General features: G+C 44.0%; 1 protein-coding gene across 1 annotated transcript in view; it reads left to right on the top strand.

Annotated features, from left to right (window-relative positions):
- Positions 1-17,149, top strand: part of anks1ab (ankyrin repeat and sterile alpha motif domain containing 1Ab) — a 38,846-nt gene extending 21,697 nt beyond the window's left edge. The window contains exons 5-14 of the mRNA XM_053445981.1: positions 3,976-4,074; positions 5,079-5,225; positions 7,628-7,735; positions 9,433-9,603; positions 11,646-11,783; positions 11,904-11,975; positions 12,328-12,411; positions 12,558-12,695; positions 14,053-14,232; positions 17,022-17,149. Coding sequence (XP_053301956.1) covers positions 3,976-4,074; positions 5,079-5,225; positions 7,628-7,735; positions 9,433-9,603; positions 11,646-11,783; positions 11,904-11,975; positions 12,328-12,411; positions 12,558-12,695; positions 14,053-14,232; positions 17,022-17,141 — 1,257 coding nt within the window. The 3' untranslated portion in view covers positions 17,142-17,149. The remainder of the gene's footprint in view (positions 1-3,975; positions 4,075-5,078; positions 5,226-7,627; positions 7,736-9,432; positions 9,604-11,645; positions 11,784-11,903; positions 11,976-12,327; positions 12,412-12,557; positions 12,696-14,052; positions 14,233-17,021) is intronic.
- The last annotated feature ends 249 nt before the right edge of the window (positions 17,150-17,398 follow it).

Raw genomic sequence — 17,398 nt, 5'->3', positions numbered from 1 at the left:
ATCTGCTACCCATCATGCTTTGTGCTCTGCTTGTGCTGCTTTTGAGACAATCTTGCACAAACTGCACAACGTGTGATTACGTTTGCAGCAGCATGTTTTTAACACGATCTTTATAAACCCCGTGTAATCATTGTGTTTGGATTCTAACCACGCGTGGGCATGCAGACGTTTATTTTGGTGACAGATTCATTATGTCAGAAGTAAGTGCATTATCCAACCCCATACGTGGACAGTAAAGATTACCGCCTCTGAAAGTAACCGACACAGTTTGCACGAATGTTTTCCATTTTTTAAACTCCCCGGTCAGATTACATATTGATGTCATCATTTAACAGGCAGCTCAAAGCTTGAGTGCGATAACGACTAAAAGCGTTATCATGTTTCCCGACAAGAGCATTGCGTGGAGACCCGATACTGCGTTGGCTGGTGATTGTTGAAAACACCATCATGTTTCCAATCCTGCAGACATGTTACTCTGAAAAGACATGTGCCGCACACTGTAAATAACTCGGGGCCCAAAGGGGCGCACTCGGAACAACAGCGCTGCGTTAGCACTATGGGGCTATATGTTACAGCGGTTTGTCACAGCTGAGCTCAGCTGAGTGAGGGCAGTGAGCTCCGAGGGAAGGGGGGGCTGGATTCACTAAGTGGTTCAGTTGAGGCGTGCCGGTTGAAGAATGAGATGAATACATGATGGACGGCCTCACGAACATGTGATCAGTCCTACTGCGCTGAACAGGTAAACATCTTTAGACCGTGATGTGGTTACGAGGTGACGCCAAGCGTACAGATGTAGAATACACAGTCATAGTATGCAGATGTGGTAAAGAGGCAACAGTTTGTGATGTGGATAAGAACTGGACTGATCCAGGCAGATGTTGTTGTGTATAGATCCATCATTAGGTAACAAAAATGCTGCAGCACAGAAACACAGATAGCAACAAAAGTGTTTTCACCAGAGAAGAGAAAAGTTCCGGTGTTCTGAATTTCATGGTCAAGTTCTTTGTTCATATTTTTCGCTTTATTATTAACAGTAAAATGCTTCAAAGCCTGATTTTAGATATAAGGAATTAAAAAGAAGTTAAAGCAAATCCAGAATAAAGCAAAGTATATATATTACGGCTTTATTTATAAATTGGCATTACAAAGGTGAAGGAAACAAGGAGAGATGGAGGTGAAGTTACTCAACAAAGGACCGGAGCTAAAACTGAACCCATCATCCTTTACCTTTCATAGTTAATGGTCTGTGCTTTGACCATCAGTTCACCTGGATCATTTTATTATATAGTGCCAAAGATAACGAAAATGAGAAATTGTTTACAATCAGAATAAATGAGATTGTTTCATTAACCTAAAGTTAATGAAATGTGTTCATCAATAAATTGATGAGAAAAATCCTATAAATTAAATTACTCAGTTCTGCTTGTTGTTTTATAACATAGTTCACAACAACAAACCAAATAGACAAACACACATATATGTTTTATTCCTGCATCACATCAATGCATTTGGTTCATTTTCGAGATTACAAGAGAAACCAAATTTACTAAAACGTCCATCTTCTTCTGATATGACACATAAAAATAAATCCAGAACTCATCACATACAGAACTATTACACTACTCCAAATGCAGCTGAAGTCTTTACTGCCTGAGACATTTTTATGATCTTATTTTGTGTACACACGCAGTTGTATTGGCCGACGCCAGCGAATAGTTATCTAAGAGCAAACAAATCATCCTTCCTGTCCAGTGCAGTTCCACTCTGAGATCCTACTGTACGCTGGAGAGGATTTGCGGGCAGCGGCGTGATGAGGACTGCGGGTCATTTGGCATTCTGATGCTCGTTCTCATGCCACGGCCGATATGTCAGCCGGACTTGATGGATCAAGGAGATAAATCGTTAGGCGCACAAGGCAAATTACCCTTGGAATATCTACAAGGATTGTGGAGGTTGCAAACCAAAGGGAAAGGTCAGAGCAGTCAGGCCGACATTGTGAATGTTTCATATTGTGCCCTTTTAGATTCTGTCCCGCTCACTTCAGATGTGATCAATCTGACCGAACTCCAGCCCAAGAACTTATTTGTGGGATTCGATTGCAAAGAATAGACGGCTGATCCAGCAGGGGGCGGTATACTGTGGCTCATCTCCAAGTCAGCATCATGTTTGAGTGCCTTTATGTGAGAGAAAGAAGACAAGGAAAGGCAGAAGAAGATGTGAGTGTCTTAGAGAGTCTTAGATGCACATTAAAGCAAAAAACAGGCTAAACACCAGGTAGATTCTTCACCTCCTCGTCCAGAGGAGGATGAGAACTACCCACCATGTAATTCTGCAGTGGCACAGATCTGGTACTGGACCGACCCGCCGCTGTCACAGCTGAGGCTCTACAGTGCAGCTTTGGGAACTTTCCTCTGGCCCGTCTACCCGAGCAGAGAGCCGGCGCTCACACGACTCAGGCTCTCTCTGGCATGCCATGATTGCTCTGAGATGCAGCTTTTGAGGGATCATGAATTATGAACAGCTGTGTGCCCATTCTCATAATTTTTACACGATGATTATCACTTTGTGCGTCGCTGCACGCTGCCAGAATTGGGGCGGACGTGGCTTTTCGTTCTCGTGGCCTCTCGCGTCCTGCACGTCTCGTTTACAGTCAAAGACTCAAAATAACTTCTGGTCTTTGTTTTTTCTCCCTTGGCAAAACATTTTAGAAATGCTCCATCATGCATTTACATCCCTGCTGCATTAATTTTGCAGACAAAATTAGACTTTTCCAAACATCTCCTCTCTGGGGCACGGAAATTCCAATTCACTGCTGCATTAACTGAGTGCATTAAGTGAGATGAAGGACTTCTACCGTGGCTGCGTCTGCGAGTCGTATCAGATTAGATCCAACTAGCAGAGCTCATAAGCTATGTAGGGAACTCAACCATACACCCCCGTCACATGTTTCCAATGCAGCATGAACATTTATAAGTTAGCTGAGTCTCCCGAGGCGTCGTCGAACTCCAAACTGTGTTAATGGAAGTGAGGGGAATCTATTTCGGTCCTCCCGGCTTCATTTTTGACCTTTTATTCTAGTGATCAGTGAGTAATTTCTCCGCTGCGCCCTGATACAGGCCCCGCAGAACACTGCTGCATTGTGCTCTGAAGCCAATCCAGCGAGAGCACACTGAGTAAAGACTACAGAACATTTTAACATTCTTGGCCAGGAAGATTTAATCTGCAGCACTCCGCTGGGGAGAAACGCTTAGCTCCACATATTCAAGATTCTCCTTGTGTCTATTAATCGCGCCTGTAAACTTGACGGAAGACGACAAAGCGCCTGGAGATGAGAACACGAGCAGAAACACGAGACAGACGAGAACCTGCTCCGGATTAGACGGAGAGGAAACACAATTATTGTTCTTTCTGTTTCCCTAATTGAGGAATTGTTCCGAACTATAGTGAAATATTTGTATTCCTTGTTGGACGGTTGAGTTTCTCCTCGATGAGACGCGGCAGCGAAGCGACTGTGTGGAAGCTGCAGCAGCCACGAAGGCTTTGTTCCCTTTGAGTCGCACCGGATCAGATTGATTACTCTTGGCATGCACAATTCATTTGACTTCATTGTCCTCCCACTCTGCTGTTCCTGCTTGTGTCACAGATGTGTGTGTGTGTGTGTCTGTGTGTGTTCTCCCTGCAAGCTGTCATCGTACAATATGTCATGACACTTGTATTGACCTATGATCTCATCGCCATTTGTCAGTGCTGTGTCTTTTATATGCAAATGTACAGTTTGTGTGTGTGAGTGAGATTTATCGTGCACTAAATAACTGATGGGCTAGCGTGTGTTGTGCGGCTGTGTGTCCTTACTGTACCTTGTGTCTGTGCGGGTGCTTGATTGTGTGGGATGATGTGTTTTGCGTGTGGCTGTGCGTGCGCCTGTGTGTGAATGTGTTTATTTGCACTTTGTATCCTGTGTTTGTGCACATGCAGGGAGGTAACGTGATGGAGGACCTGGACCTCAGAGACGTTGGGATCACCGACCCAGGCCACAGGAAGAAGATCCTCCACGCCGCGCGCAACTTGCCCAAGGTTCGTGACCTCGGCACTGGGGAGAGGAACGTCAAACAAAAAGCAAAGACGCAAACAAACACAAAAAGAGAATACGTTTTTCGTAATCATGCATCGACACAATAATCCCTAGATTTCTGCTTTAGATTAAATAGCAGCCTTCAAGCAAAAGACGTTAAATGCAAAAACTTGCCTTTTACCTCAGATACTTTGGATTTTGGTGCAAACAAGTCAATCAACTAGAATAACAGTCAGTAGAGCACATACCTCCCTCTATGGAGAAATGTGAAATAAATCTCTGTCAGACCTGGTGACTTATGTCGGGTGAATTCCGCCTCTCACCCAACGTCAGCAGGGATTGGCTCCAGCTCCCAGATAAGTGGTATAGATGCATGGATGGATAGATGGATGGATGGATGGATGGATAGATGGAAAACATTTATAGTTTCTATCCATCCATTAACGATACTGCTCATCCTGACACAAACAACGATTCCACCCCATAATCACAACTTCAAACAGTTTAGTGTTGCCAGTCAACCACACAGATATGAAGGGGGGGGGGGGGGGGGGGGGGGGGGGGCGTACAAATTCCTCATGGAGAGCACCGGGTCACCTAGCAGGGGGGGGGGGTTTGGACTTGATACCTGATATAAAATAAGTTTCGTGTTCAGAGATCCCCAAAGTGATTCTATCCTCAATGTGATTTGAACATCTGGAGCCAATTTCCTGTTTCTTGTCAACATATTTAACGAAAAAAAAAAAAAAACGTCAAATTGCTTTTGGCACGAGAGAGAGTCATTCGAATTTATCCTCTGGGGACGATGAATATTAAACTCAGGGCATCCTGAGGTCCAGGGCAGGACTCCTGTGTCCATACCTGCTTATAGGAATTGTTACATGCATCTTAGTACAACTGGAAAACCACCATTTACTGTACATTGATATTTTAAGTTGTTTTCTCAAAGTACAACATGGTACAACAAGTCCTCACTGTGTTGCACGTGTCCTCCTCCACTCTGCAGGTGAAAGCTCTGGGCTGTGATGGCAGCACGTCTCTGGCCTCTTGGCTGGACGGCCTCGGTCTGCATGAGTACCTGCCCAACTTCCTGTCAAGCGGCTACCGCACGCTGGAGTGTGTGAAGAACCTGTGGGAGCTGGAGATCGTCAACGTAAGAACTCAACGACTCGAGTCACTCATCGTATTCTTTTCATTCTGGGCTCTGACGGATGATGATGGTTGAGCTGATTATTGTTCAGTGTGAGATGTTTTGACAAAGACTCAGGAGGGGGTGATGTTCTCAACCCCTCTGACAAACTGGTTTCCTTGTGGATCTGTGGCAGAAACACAGTGATTAGTGGGGAAACAGAAGTGATCTCATGTGAAGTCAGATGCATTGTGCTGGGTGATTACAGGGAATTTGGTTTAATCATTATGGAAATAGCATTGAAAAGCTGTGGAAGTATTAAAATGTAATTCATCAGTTGAACTTGTGTAGCGGAGTTAGTGTGTCTGTGTTTGTGTTGAGACGACAGCGGCGGAGGATGAATCTGAGGGAGAAGATGAAACTAAATCATATTATCCTCGGCTACATTTTCTCTAATCATTAATTTATTGTTAAGCTCCAGATTGTTTTTCGACACTGTTTTGTTTCTTATGAGTCACAAGTTAAAATTGATGACTGAGCTTCTTTATAGAAATCTTTAATTGGGGCGGCACGGTGGAGTAGTGGTTGGCACAAGTCGACTCACAGTGAGAAGTTTTCTGGGTTTGAACCTGAGGACGATCCAGGGTCTGTCTGTGTGGAGCTTGTATGTCCCCCCCCCCCCCCCCCCGTGTCTGCTTGGCTTCCTCCCACAGTCCAGAGACATGCAGACTGCTCACAGATTGGTTGTTTGTCTCTGTACATCAGCCCTGTGATTGGCTGGCGACCTGTCCAGGTTGTACCTGCCAGGCAATGTCAGCTGGGACCGGCTCCAGCCCCGCGGTGACCCTCAGGCGATTTGCAGTTTGGAAATGGATGGATGGATTTATTTGACTTCATTCACCTCGGGGATTGAACTGTTCAAAACCCTTTGAATAGTTCAGAGACTAAAGACAACCTCGCAGACGACAGCTGCCAAACATATTCATCAGACACACTGTCCTTCAAGTCCCTGGTTTTTATTTCTTCAGAACAGACAGTTTCTTTCCCAATCTCTTCAAAGTCCTGACACTTTAAACTAAAGTGTAACTTCACAAGATGTTCCAAAGACAAATTGGTCTTCTAATATTCACCCCTGCTAACATGACACAGTGTCTGAAATGATCACTTTATACTCGAAATCTCAGAATTCCTTTTTCTTCAACATGACCCGAATACTCCCCCGTGATATTACCATCGATGACACTTATCATGTGATAATTATTGACTCAACATAACTCTGGAGTCTGAACTTGTCCTTGTTAGTGTCAGTGGAGACCACCTGTCTAGTAGAAACCAGCTTGTTGGAGTGACGTCAGGCAGCCAGACGATCCAACACGTGACCTTAGCATGTGGATAAGCATGTTTCCCCGTCAGTCCCTGGTGAGTCTGGCTTGATCGATATATGCAGAGACTGAAACCAGCTGCAGTCGCACCAGCAGCTGCAGGAGAGCGGCAGCCAAACGCAGTGTGCTGTGTGAGCAGTGTTTGAGGGACGGGCTCCAGCAGACTGCGGTGCAGCACAGTGAGATGGGCAGAACGGCCTCCCAGCATCTTGGCAGGACTCACTTCACCCAGGACACTTCCTGCTTCCTCCTCAGCATCTTTCAGGAAACAGAACCAAGCGTTAAGAGGATGTTCGAGCTGGTTTACTCTGCCGTACGATCCCACGGCTCTTTATTACAATTTAAATGATCTTATGCCGCTCAACACCAGCACATACTGGTCTCGCTGGGATTCTGTACATGAGAATAAGTGAAAAAGGAAAATCCAGAGCACAAACCAGTTGCCTCCTCTGCCTGCAACTCCCACTGAATAAATAACCGAAGCCTTCAGACAAAGAACCACCCGAGCCGGTTATAGAGTATTTCGTACCAAGCGGCGTAATTGCAAATGTAACATCAATCACTCGACATCCACCTCGACTGGATGAGTACGGACGTTAATAGCCAATTATGCAAATGTACAGTATTGAGATAATGAGCTCCCACTGCATCAAATGAAGCCATGTGTGGGTTTTTCTTACCTCGTCACACCACTTTGAAAAGACATTCACAAAAGGTTCAGGCACCCGGGAGCCGTGTGTGGCAGCTGCTGAAATGCTGTGAATTAAAAACGTACATCTGAACATCCTGCCTCCTGTGTTGTCCAATGAGAGACGCTGTGTGAGTTATGCAGTGTCCCTGGAAGGAGACGCTGCTGCACTTTGGGCTTATGGCAAAAAACAGACTGAGGCTGAATTATTGACAAGAGTGAGTCGCTCGGCCGGTGGACGGCTGCCAGCGAGGGGACGTCCGCTCTGGGTTTTGGTTTTTGGGATCAACACGTATTTGCTTAGAGGAGATGAATTGGTCTTTGTGACATATTGACGGAGTCGTGTTTGCTTCTAGGTGATTAAAATCGGCGCCCTGGGCCACAGGAAGAGGATCATCGCCTCCCTGGCAGAGAGACCCTACGAGGAGGCTCCCAGCAAGTCCCGGCGTCTGTCCCCCATCATGGTGAGACTGGTGACATGGCATGATCTGTGTTGGGAGCTCTGATCGCTCAGATCCGATGTTGTGTGAACTTCACATGCAGACCTTGAACAAATAGGTTTTCTTTTTAAATGCTCATCCAAACTAGAGCTACAATGATGAGTCAAATAATACATTAGTTCATCTAGTTTATCTAGTTCATCTAGATTATCTAGTTTATCAAGTTTTTCAGTTTTCTTACATTACTTAGACCAATATGTTGTTTCTTTTCTTTCTTTCTATATTTCTTTCTTTCTTTTTATGTGTCTCTCCCATTTCTATCTTTCTGTTTCTCTCTTTGTTTGATTTTTTGTTTCTCTCACTTTCTTTATTTTTTCAGCGTTTCTTTCTATCTTTCCCTCTCTTTCTTTATTTCTTTCTATCTATATTTCTTTTATTTTGTCAACGTTTCTTTCTATCTTTCTCTCTTTCTTTCTTTCTATCTGTATTTGTTTATTTTTTTCAATGTTTCTCTCGATCTTTCTCTCTGTTTCGCTCTTTGTTTGTTTCTTTCTTTCTTTCTCGCTTTCTTTATATCTTTCTTTCTTTCTATCTATATTTCTTTCTTTCTATGTTTATCTCTCTCTTTCTCTGTTTCTCTGTTTCTCTGTTTCTCTCTTTCTCTCTTCCTCTCTTTCTCTCTTTCTCTCTTTCTCTCTTTCTCTCTCTGTGCCCTCATGTTTATCGATCATATCGATAATCATGTGTTTCAGCTCTAAATCCAGGTCACATTAACGATGAATGATTAATAAATGTCATGAGAAATAAAATGCACAGTCGGTCTTCAGTGATATTTTTCACACACTGGTTTGTTGACATCACTGTGAAACGTGAGAAATCATAACAACAGCTGTCACTGAGTCGTCTCATCCCTCGATGAGTTTTGAGATGACTCGTACTTCAGGGCCTCGGTGGATAATCACAACATTTTGTTGCCTGTTGCAGTGAATCGGTTTAACTCTGTGAACCCCGGTGTTCATTAGACGACACAGGTTTGATATCTTCTCTCTCTGTGTGAAGCACCAGAAGACGTCCCGGTCCCAGCAGCTTGTTTCTATCTGAAGCCCTGAGTGGGAATCAGACTGCAGCAGCGTTCGAGCCACTTTATCACCACTACACTGCAGAAACAGACCGTCAGCGCTAATTCACTTAATACACTGGTTCTGCTCAAGATGGCCAATTAGATAAAAGGGTGGGATGTGCAGATGCCCTCGGTGTGACCCATATTTAGAGTCAGTGACGCTGCTGCAAGATGCTTTTCACCATGAAATGCTTTCAAAAGATAAAAAGTACTTGAACAGAGATGGAAGCTTCCTCTCTTATTGGACCATAATCAGCACAGAGCGTAAGATGGAGGTTAAACCGGCGTCACGTGGAGATCTGTGTCTCTGCGCCGACATCATTTTGTGAGAAAATGGATCCTCGCCTTTCTGCGGCAGGAAATCTAATTTTGGAAATTGCGATTCTTCAATATCATTATGTTCACAACGGTTAAACACTCAGGGCTGATTTCCCAGGCAGATTAAACTGGGCTAGAAAGAATGGAGACTCTCCACGGAGGAGGCTCTTGTGTGGAGGATTAAGCTCCGATGTAGATCGGGGGAAACCGGCCTGCGCTGTCAGCCCATTAATCTGTGATGTGTTTGTGGTCTTTTGTGTGTGTGTGTGGGTTTGTGTGGCAGTTTCATGACCTCCTGTCCCAGACCACGTCCCCCCTCGGTCAGATGGACCCCTACACCAGTCGCTCCATGGACATGCTCCTGCCGCTGAGCGACTCGGACCGCCGGCGGAGAGCAGCCGACCAGGACTGTAGTGTGTCCCTGAGGTCGTACAGCGAGAGGCCGCGCTCTGTAGTGAGTTCCTCATTTCACCTTTATCAACAACAACAACAACAAACTCGTTCTCATTCACTGGGAGTGAGCGATTAGAGGGAAAATGGACGAGGATGCTGAGACACTGAGACTCTGAGCTGATCTGGATGCAAAACAAACTTCCTGGTTGAGTTAAATCTCATTGTTCAGAGCCAAAGAACCACAACATTAGAATGTGATTAGGAAAATTGAAATAGGAGAAGCTGACTGGTGAGTAATTTAAGAAAATATGAAGTGAGACAATATGAGTTAGTTTACTGTCCTAAATTTGGCTATATTTTTTGTTCTGTCTCTTTTATATTGGAGTATGAATTATAAGACCGTTGTGGTCAATGTTGGAATCCATGAGCCGTGAGTTTTAAAAGACTATTTTTAAAATAATTACTTTGGTTTGTCTGACATTTAATTTACTTCAGTAACCAAGGAGCCACTTTCCTGTCAGATATCTTATCAATTTAATTGTTTCCCCACAATAAGATTTAAGTAACTCCTCTGTTAAAAAAGGAAAAGTTTAGCTAAAATCTCCCATTTTCTTATTTAAAAAATGATACATTGCAAAATATGGTGAATTACATAAAACAAAACATCAGATAAAGAGTTCAAACATCATCATTTATTTATGACTTGTTAGTCTTTGATTTCAAAAAGGCATCAAATCATTAATTTGGATTAAATTTAATTTTAAAACACAATATTATTGTATTATTATTTTTTCAATTAAATGACTTGTACCAGAAGCACAGAGGCTTCACTCAGGGGATTTGATCTCAGAGTGAAATCCAGAGCTGCCTTTAATTTAGAGATGGTTTAATATAATGAAAACAAAAAACAAATAAACCACTGGATTCTTCTCTCCCCGACGTGAGTTCAGTTCTCACTAGTCTCCCTGAATTCCCTCAGCTCGTCTGTGATGCTGGGCCTTTGAGAATGAACTCAGAGAATCTCAGTTATAAGAATTTACCATTTTCTAAAAGGTCAACCGCAGAAACCTTCGCCCGGTACCTGCTTCACTTTGACCGAACACACAACACCGAGCAGCGCCTGCAGGGGGAAAGTTTCACGACTGCACTCACCAGGGTCCATATATGTAAAATCAATACTTATCTTTTTTTTCGAAATGCTTAGATTATTGCAATCATTATATTTTACACTGACAGGTGATTTAAGAAAGAGCTGAGCACAGCGCACGTTGACCTCAAGGCCAAACCCAGGGCATGAATATTTATGTTTGTAGAAGCAGATAGAAAATGATTTTTTATTAAAGTGCTGACCAGGTGCACTTCACTTTGCCTCGTGCTAATGTGAGGCAGTCAGACGTCAGGACAGATGGACAGAAACACACAAATATGGACATTGAGTCGTGTTCTCAAGATGTGATCTGTTGTTCAGTTCCAATATAATGCAGAATACAGGCTTCATTATAATCTTGAGATGTGGATCTGTGTCCTGACGATAGACTGTATATGTTTAAATAGATGACGCGTCTCCACTTCCTCCCACTGCACCTAAATTAAGCCAAAACATCCTGAAATTGGCTGCTGCCAGTTTGGCTTTTGAGGTAATTTGGTGCAAGAGTCCGCGCAGTCCTGATCGATCGTCGTGTCTTGACCAATCGTGAGTCGGTCTCAGCTGTCAATCATGATGTTTCACCCTGTTTTCATAGAATCGAATAATGAATAGAAACCAAACTTACTAGTAAAATAAAAAAAATCTTGACCATCAGTGTGATAAGAACTAAATAAAATGATAGAAACCATCCTTGAGAAAAAATTCCCTTGCACTTTTTAGCTTGTTCCATGTCCAATCTACTAACATGGAGGAGGCAGAGTTTATGACCTATACTAATTATTTGGCTTCACTTTTGGGAGCTGCCATCTTTATATCTATATCAAATATTTGGTCCTGACACTAAGACATTGGATAATTTTCCACTGTCATCCAGATGAATTTGTTAATTTTATGTAACAGGTTTAGTTTCCTCTTTTCATTGCGATCACCAAACAGCGTTCTCTCCCTCTCTGCAGGACAGACAGAGCGAGCGGCACAAAGACTCTCGTATAAACCTCCGGCCACCGAGCCAGTCGGCGACCTACGCCACGGTGTCCGCCTGGCATCACCAGCCAGAGAAACTCATCCTGGAGTCCTGCGGCTACGAGGCCACCGTGAGTCACGTTTTTACTCTCTTTACATTTCACTATTCACAATGAATCGATATATAACACCCTTTTTTACCATCGAGCAGTTTGACCCAACACTGGTGTGGTTTCCATTCTTTCCCCTAGTACCTCGGATCAATGATCATCAGGGATCTACGAGGGATCGAGTCCACACAAGACGCCTGCGCCAAAATTAGGGTGAATATCACTGGAAATAACTTAGAATCTTTTTCTCCTCAAAACTACTGAAACCATTTTGTTGACTATGAATTTTAATAAAAGACAGTAAATGTTTACAGTGATAATTTTAGCTGACGATCCCCATTTGTCACAATCAATTCGAAGTCTATGAACCATTGTGTGTCATATTATATATTCAGCTTTTTATAGCATCAAAGATCTAAGACTAGTTGGGTCTATGTCCCATCCAATAACATGGAGGAGACAAGGTTTATAAGCTGTAGTGCAGCCACCAGGGGGCGATGAAGATGATGTGGCTTCACTTTTGAGGAGCTGTCCAGCTTTATTTTGTTTATTGTGTCCGTTACAGAAATCAAAAGACTCTAGAAAGGGTCCAGTTGTCATCCTGTCCATCACCTACAGGGGGGTCAAGTTCATCGATGCAGCCACGAAGGTAAAGGGACAGTGTGTGTGTGTGTGTGTGTGTGTGTGTGTGTCTGTGTTTATTGATCTGTACAACTCACACACCCCAGGTTCAGCCTCCATTAGCAGCTGATTTCCAGTCACTCCCCTCCACTTCCTTTGCTCTCTCTCCATCAGTCCATCGTCGCAGAGCACGAGATCAGGAACATCTCCTGCGCCGCCCAGGACCCAGACGACCTCTGCACTTTTGCTTACATCACCAAGGATCTGAAGAGCGGCCACCACTTCTGTCATGTCTTCACCACCGTGGAAGTGGTGAGGAAAACACGTCCACACCGTTAGAAACATCGGTTTGAAGCAAAGACTGTTTGTAAAGATGGACGCTGCCTCTCCACTTCCTCCCACTAGCCAGAAGTGAAGCCAGAATATGAACGATGCAATCATGCATGATGATGTTAGTTTGAACCAGAGTAGCGAACGGGGGGGATGGAGCCATGCTTTCAAAATCCGACCGATATAAATGTGCAACCAATTGCAAGTCAGTCTCATCAGTCAATCATGACATTTCACCCATTTTTAAAGTATCAAATAATAAATTAAAACAAATCTTAACATAATAATCTGCGCTTATACATCTGTGTGATAAGAACTACCTACAGTGACAGACACCATGTTTGAGAATAAAGTATTTTGACATTTTAATTTGGTCCATGTCCCATCCACTAACATGGATGCGGGAGAGTTTTTGGCCTAAACTGCAGTCAGCCACCAGGGGGTGATCAAATCAACTTGGCTTCACTTTTGGGCAGCTGTCATGTCGTCCATCTGTATAAACAGTCTGTGATGTAGTTGAAGGGGATTTGACGTTAGCCTCTGCGAATGTTTACTCTCTCCGAATGTTCCTCTGGTTCTTTAAAGTCTTTCCAACACAAGCTTTTTATAAACTCATTATTGAGTCTGAAAACCAGGTTTCCTTTGTGGGATGTCAGGAATCCAGTGGTCAGAACTGCGTGCTGCATCCGAGGGACCTGGTTTCCTTTGATTGGCTCGTCAAATGGCTTAATTGAAGTTCCACTCCCGCTACACTTTGCATTTCCACGAACCGGCACCGATTATGTTGTAATTTGTGTCTCGGCTTCTGTAAAGGTTGATTACAGTAAATCCTCTGTGACCGACGGGCGACTGCAGATCCACGTTCACCTGCAGGGAAACGGTTTTAACTGAGCAGTATGATTTGATTTGAGTTTTCACGAGACCAGATTATGAATTTTATGCGTCACTCATTTGTATTTAAGTCAAGTAAAAAAAATAAAAGTGTTTTGCTTTTCTCTGAAAATGAGCTGTGGGGAATTTTTCTAATTATCCCAACGATTCGAGAAGACAAAATAATTGTGGTATTTCTAGTTATTGAAATGTAAAATATAAAAAATATTGAATGATATTCCAATTATAAATATGGTAAATTTGGATGATTCAAGCCACTTGTTGCTTTTCCAACAACTAATTATTTAGCGGAGGTTTGCTATGGAGGTCGTTTAAGAATCCAATCAAATTAGTTGCAAATAAACTGTGACTCAATTTAAAAACCTATTAAAACTTTAAGACTTTGTGTGAGGACGTTGTGTCCACAGCAGCTGAAGTAGAAGTTCTCATTTCTGGTTTGTTCTCACAGACGCAGACCTACGAGATCATCCTGACCCTGGGACAGGCCTTCGAGGTGGCCTACCAGATGGCGATCCAGTCCAGGGCGAGACAGTACGTCCCTCCCCCTTCGTCTCATGTCCCGGAGGTCATCGAGACCAAAACCACCCGTCCTGCGTCCCAGTCGTGGAGCAGCATGCGGAGATCAGCAGTGAGTACCACCTCACAAACACCGCAGCACCATGAAAGTGTGTTTCTGTGAGTGTGTGCGGTCGTGAGTCACGAGACGTGCACGGGAACTCGTGACCGACTTCTTCCTGTGAATAACCAGTCGGCCGCCCACAGAGGAGGCTTCTCTGTGTGTGTGGGAGAAAGTGATGAGTCATTACTTTACTTCCAATTTCCCCCTCGCCCAACTCAGTGACTCACTCCGATCGGCAGGGGGGGGGGGGAGTTTGCATGATGAATGAATAGCTTTATTTGTTGCTCTCGGGCGGGTGTATGATTTCCTGTGGGACTCTGCCGCGCCGGTTGGACCCATCCGCTGCTTCCTCGCCATTGATCGAGTGTTTTGCGTGAACGCTCACGTGGACCTCCGCGCCTCTGATGCATTGACCTCTCAGGCTGCGTATAATGAGCCTGCGGTGATCACTGTCACCCGAGAGTAGCTGCACGGCCGGGAGCTCCCGGACCACATGCTCCTGCAGGGATACAAATCACTTTGTTTTACTACCTGCCTGTCAGGATAAAATATGGAGTAATCACAGAGCTGCATAATGAGTGCGGCTGCTTGTTAGGTTTCCCTGCTTATTAATGCTTCTACGAATTCAACCAAATCTGCTTAGCTTAGATAGAAAGTGTTGCAGACAAACAGTTAGCCTCACTTACAGTCACTACACCTGTTAAACTTTGAATTCCGGCTTTTTTTTCTGGTCAAATACAGTTCATCCATATACAGTGATGATTACAGGAGATTTCCTAACTCAAGACTATTCAGTAACATTTGAAGCAACAATTTGACCTGAAGTCAGTTTTGTCTACTGAAATGACTGCGGATCATTTATAGTTTTAAAGCAAGAGACAGATGTTCGGCTCATAAAACAGAGGAGAAGAAAATGAGAATTGTACACGAAAATAAAACATAGCCGACGTCAAAACTTCGTGAAAGCTTTACGATAAAGAAAAAGCTTTATGAAGAGATTTAAACGACACTAAGAAGTTCCGTAAAGTTCGTGGTTTATTATATAGTTTATTGTGCTAAAAGAAAGAGGAAAAAGTCAGCATGGAAATAAAGAAAAAACGTTGTTCTTGCAAAGCTAATATATCTATATCTAATTCCTACTATATCTATTTTAAGCAGGATATTTATTCTTTAATAACCCTGTTTACCTGCTACTTGTTTAAATGCACATATGATATAACGTTACAAGAGAAAAGGTTGTTATGAGGAGACAGAATTGAAAATGTCTTCAACAAATGTGATGTTCGTAAATCTCTGGTATTCGTAGGTTTGACGGGGATTGGTTTGCTCTCTTTGCATGTTTCCAGAAAGTGCATGAAAATTTTACTTGTAACTTTATAAAGGACTCACTGCTGAGGGGAATAGACTGTATATAAAAATGTAGGACACGTCTCCACTTCCTCCCGTTGTACAAACATTTAACCCCAAATTAACGTGTACTTTTACTACCTAATTTGGTCCAATTGACTAACATGGAGGAGGTGGGGTGTATGAAAAATGATTTGGCTTCACTTTCCATGTCGTCCATCTTTATAAACAGTCTACATGCTGATGATCACAGCTAACGTTAGGGCAGATAATTCATTCCTCACACTTCACTTCTTGTGCTTTCGATTTTTGAAAAGTTTTATGAAAAACAATATTTATATGTTGACAAAACCAAAGCTTCACACTGGTCAATTACAACATGTGAAGTTGAATCATTTTCCTGTGAAAAAATAACTAAAAACTTTTCCTACCGCGGTCACTAAAAACATCCGGTGCCTGTTCAATGCTCTGTCCCTCTCTCCTCTCTGTCGTTTTCTTTAACATGTCTTTGTTCTTGTCTTCTTGGTCCTCCTGCCTCCCAGGGTGCCCCTCCGCTCGAATGCCGCTGCTGTCACTGTCACACGTGTACTACCCACCGTCCCTCCTTCCTCCCGTTGCACTCTGTTAGCCCTGGAGTCCAGGTCCTTCTCTTTCCTTTTCCTCTATTTAACCTTTGATTCATCACACATCTGCTTCCACACCACCCCCCTCCCCTCTTTTCTTACGTTCCCTGGTTGCACCTTCTGTCCCCCCCTCCCTCTCGTTATTGTGGAACTTAAAAACCTCAGCCATGAACGTTCTCCTCATGCCTTTACTTTCCCCATCTCTCATCTTCATCATCTCATTTTCACACCTGAAGACACAGTTAGTTCCAGACAATGAGGAGAAAAGGTTTTTTGTTTTCTCGATGTGTTTTAACCTTGTTGTTACGAGGACTGTCGGCCAGTGAGGGGGTTTAAAGTCGAAGTGGACTTTGTCGGATCATTTGCTGAATAGTGTATTTGCCTACATGTTGAAGTGAAGGTGTAAACTATAACATTCTAGATTTTTTTAACTTTGTAATTCTAAGTCACTGGTGTAGAGCACGTGTTAGACGCAGTGTTTTAACACGAGAGTCGTAGCCTTGGTTTTTCCCGCTGAGTGTATTTCCTGTCAGACTTCATCCATGTTGTGGATTGACGAACCTCGACCTCGTCTGTGATTGATAACAAAGGATCACCGGACTGTGCCTCTGAATCCACATGCACGTTGTGTGTGTTTGTGTGTGTGTGTGTGTGTGTGAGAGAGAGAGAGAGCGAGAGAGAGAGAGAGAGAGAGAGAGAGAGACAGAGAGAGAGAGAGCTGAGGACTCGCCAGTGTTGGCGAAAATGGCCGCCACTGCTCCGCCCGTCTCACGCCCTCCTCTCGTCCCTCCTCCCTCCTCCCTTCCTCCCCCCTCCCCCCCCCGGCAGATCGACCCCCTGGAGATGGACGCAGACATGCAGTCCCTGGGCAGCACCAACTGGCTCTTGGACCAGCGCGACTCCAACAGGCGCCCCGTCAGCACCAAGTACGAGACCACCATATTCTGAGGCCGGACCCCCCCCCCCCCCCAACCCCGACCCAACAGCTGCCCCATCTGCCCCCCCCACACACTTTCCTCTTACCTTGCATCCACTCTTTCATATCTTTCTCTCTCTCTCTCTCTCTCTCTCTGTCTCTCTGTCTCTCTCTCTCTCTCTCTCTCTCTCTCTCTCTCTCTCTCTCTCTCTCTCTCTTGCACTCACACATACATACATGCGAGCCCCGTGCCTTCTCACTGTGATGGTATAGCAACCCCTCAGGGCGG

The sequence above is a fragment of the Pleuronectes platessa genome, chromosome 2 (assembly GCF_947347685.1).
Source record: "Pleuronectes platessa chromosome 2, fPlePla1.1, whole genome shotgun sequence".
Taxonomy (NCBI): domain Eukaryota; kingdom Metazoa; phylum Chordata; class Actinopteri; order Pleuronectiformes; family Pleuronectidae; genus Pleuronectes; species Pleuronectes platessa.
Note: the sequence above shows the minus strand (reverse complement) of the source record. Positions and strands in the feature narration are given on the sequence as shown.